General features: G+C 40.6%; 1 protein-coding gene across 1 annotated transcript; it reads left to right on the top strand.

Annotated features, from left to right (window-relative positions):
- The first annotated feature begins 1834 nt into the window (after window positions 1-1834).
- Window positions 1835-3038, top strand: LOC103720710 (inactive protein RESTRICTED TEV MOVEMENT 2-like). The gene is made up of 2 exons (XM_008810549.4): window positions 1835-2101; window positions 2257-3038. The coding sequence occupies exons 1-2, from the start codon at window positions 1999-2001 to the stop codon at window positions 2913-2915; spliced, it is 762 nt and encodes a 253-aa protein (XP_008808771.1). The 5' UTR covers window positions 1835-1998; the 3' UTR covers window positions 2916-3038.
- The last annotated feature ends 223 nt before the right edge of the window (window positions 3039-3261 follow it).

Raw genomic sequence — 3261 nt, 5'->3', positions numbered from 1 at the left:
AAGTATGTTTTTAAAATTTTTGGTAAATTGATTATTAGTTTATTAAATTTTATTATGATATCTATTTTATACTTGGTTAAATAGGTGAAGCATATTATTGTTACGATAGTAATTATTTTAAATTATATTATGTGTTTGTTATGAAATTTGGAAAATATGACTTGGTAAATTATAAATCCATTATATATATATATATGTATTCTCAGTATGGTTATGATCTGGTCTCACTAATGGAGATTATTCGTTGGCCTTGTCAACTTGTAATATAATAAATTGGTTTCGACACCGAACCACCGGTGATTAAAATAGTGGTATTTAGACACCGAACCATCAGTGATAGAAATAGTAGTATTTCACACTTTGTGCATTCTATATCTTACCCATGCCACTGGGTTATATGGTCATGGCCTGATGTTGGATTTCTAGTATCAGTTTATAAAAATAATAGTACATTTCAAAAGAGATATATGTATTATTCAAAAATTTATTTATTTTGAGTTGGTCTCATACTCTTTAATTATTTATTTATTTAGCATACTTAGATCCCACTTGTTGGTGTTATGTTGCTTACTGGGCTTGTGTAGCTCATTATTTTTTCTTTCTCTATTTTTCAGATCTTGAATCATGATTGCTCAGGATTTGGAAGAGTGCGCTAGATCTTCTAAAGATATTTGTAATTGTTGGAGTTCTAGTTTAGTTTAGTTTACTTAGAATAATTTATTTGATTTGAATTAGTTAACATATTTTGACTTATATCACTTTGGAACTATTGACTATGAGAATAATTTTGTTTAGATCTTGATTAAATTAATTTTCGAGGATCGGAGAAGTATTATTATTGTTTTGTGATTATTATGACTTGATTTGTAGCCTTGCATGCTTGCATGGTTTGTCCTGCTGGTATGTGGCATTTGTTACACTCTAAGCTAGGGGTGCGTTCCGGATTTTGGGCGTGACATGCTAGACCAATTACCCTTTTAAATAATCGACGCTAGCTAGGTTTGTTGCATCATCCTGACCCATAATCCACATTTCGTGCTATATGATGCTACATTCTGATTTTACATGCGGTCATGAGTATGTTGGATTTACTAAATCGGAAATCTTGTACTGTGTTGGTTATGTCCGCTATAATTAATTTCTGCTGATCAACTTTAAGGTACTTGACCAATCCGAATGTGGAGTCCATCAAATTAATTGGTAAGAATTACATGCAGACATGCTTGCTGACGGCATAATCAAACAGATCACGGAAAATAAGGGACGTCAGATAGGGATGGGAAGTCCCGCCCTGCAGGAGAAGATTAGAATACTTTCAGGCCTGTTAAACCCAAGATTTTTATTCACGAATCCAGGATTTTACTCGTGTAATTCTCGATAGGATTGAAATGATTTAAGATTCGAATTATTGATGGTTGAGCTACTGCCCAAGTAATCACTTTTTTTTTTCTCTGAAACATCAATGGTAACATGTATAATTCTGGCTTTCTTCAATTGTTGGAGCCAATAGATCCAAGAAAATTATTCTACCAGGCCCTCATTTAGGAACGGTGGATCGTTTATCATTTCTTTCTTTCCTGTCGGTGGTCAGACTTGCTAATGCAATTTATCTTGGACAAGAATGGGAATGAGATTGAGACTCAATCGATCGCATGCTTTCGGAGTGCTAGTTTTGTTATTTATTTATTTATTTTAAAAAGGTAACTGCTAGTTGAAAAGGCGTACGATAGGATACTGTAAATAATGACCTAGAATCCAAATGCCTTTTGCCCGGATTTGCAAGGAGTGCAAGCGAAAAAAGGAATGTTCCCTTGCCCGTGCTAGGAGGTCACTACCGCATCACCGAAACCAAAGAAGACGAAATCTTTCAGCCGAACTCAAGGAATATGCTGCCCCGTAGAGCGCAGCCTATATGACCCACAACGCCGCCTCCCATATCCATCCAATCCCATCCCATCCTCCATCCTCCATCCTCCATCCAGCCTCAAGCCTTCATTCATGGATACCAGCAAATCACCAACACCCAACTATCAAGACGTCGATCCCGAATTTGAATGGTCTCAACAGGAAGGATCCTACACTCTTCGCGTCCATCTCCCAGGCATGCCTCCTCTCCTCTCCTCTCATCATCATGAGCTCCCCGTTTGTGTCTCTTTCTCATTTCACGCACCATAGATACGTCCATATATACATGCATACATATATATATATACACACACATACATAATATTTTATGTCTTACTTTTGTTCTTCTAGGGTTCAAAAGGGAGAACCTCCGTGTGCAGTTGGACGACGACGGCAACCTGATGACGAGCGGCGAGCAACCACTCGACAGCATTCGGAGGATCCGGTTCAACAAGGTATTCAAGATCCCAGAGGACTGCAACGTGGATGGCATCCATGCCAAGTTCGAGAACGGAGTCCTTTACGTGATCCACCCGAAAGTGAAGACCACCAGACTAGCTGATGATTCCCAGCGTGGGCCATCACCGGTGGCTAAGCCGGCCGAGGCCGAGACACAACCAGCGGCTGGGCAGCAGCAAGAAGAGCGAAAGAGCAGCGAGTTGGTGGATACTGCTCAAAAGGATGCGGAGAAGATCGCGGAGAAAGAGAAGGATCGCACCGCCGGGCCTGCACGAAACGGAAAGGTTGCGGGCGATGTTAGGGGCGACGAGGGTACCGACAACGGTATTAAAGCGGTTGATGAGGGGAGAATGGAGCCAAAGCCAGAGCACGTGACGGCAGAAGGTGTCGGTGCCGCAAGCGTGGCGGAGACGGTGAGATATGATAACGGTAGACCTTTGGGGGATCCTACGAAGCCAATGCAGCCGCTGTGGAATGTTGCTGCGGCTATCCTGGTGCTGGCGTGCCTTGCGATGTATATGGCCTATAAGCTCGGGAAGGCCTCGCGCTGATGGAATCTAGGATTTTACGTGTCATCTCCAAATGAGAGCATAGTCTGTAGTTTATTAAAAAAAAAGTTAATATATTGATTAATGAAATAAGACTAAGAAGACGAGCATTGCGCTTTCTATTCACTACAAGAAAATACACTTTCAGCGACCACTTTCGGCAACTAAATGAATCGTGGTCGCTGCAAATAAGGCTATTTGCGACCAACATATTTGTTAGTTACTGAATAATTGTCCTACACCGACTAAATGCATATTTGGTCGCTGAAAATCAACACCAAGTTGGCGGGGTGAAGGTAAAACGTTTGGCGACTAAAGTAAATAAGGCTATCTGCGACCAACATTCTTG

The sequence above is a fragment of the Phoenix dactylifera genome, unplaced genomic scaffold, assembly GCF_009389715.1.
Source record: "Phoenix dactylifera cultivar Barhee BC4 unplaced genomic scaffold, palm_55x_up_171113_PBpolish2nd_filt_p 000267F, whole genome shotgun sequence".
NCBI classification, from domain to species: Eukaryota; Viridiplantae; Streptophyta; class Magnoliopsida; order Arecales; family Arecaceae; genus Phoenix; species Phoenix dactylifera.
Note: the sequence above shows the minus strand (reverse complement) of the source record. Positions and strands in the feature narration are given on the sequence as shown.

Excerpts from the sequence above, each read along its gene's own strand:
- LOC103720710 (XM_008810549.4), top strand. The coding sequence starts at position 1,999 with ATGGATACCAGCAAATCACCAACACCCAACTATCAAGACGTCGATCCC. Across the intron at positions 2,102-2,256 it reads TCTTCGCGTCCATCTCCCAG|GGTTCAAAAGGGAGAACCTC; the intron begins GCATGCCTCCTC and ends TTGTTCTTCTAG.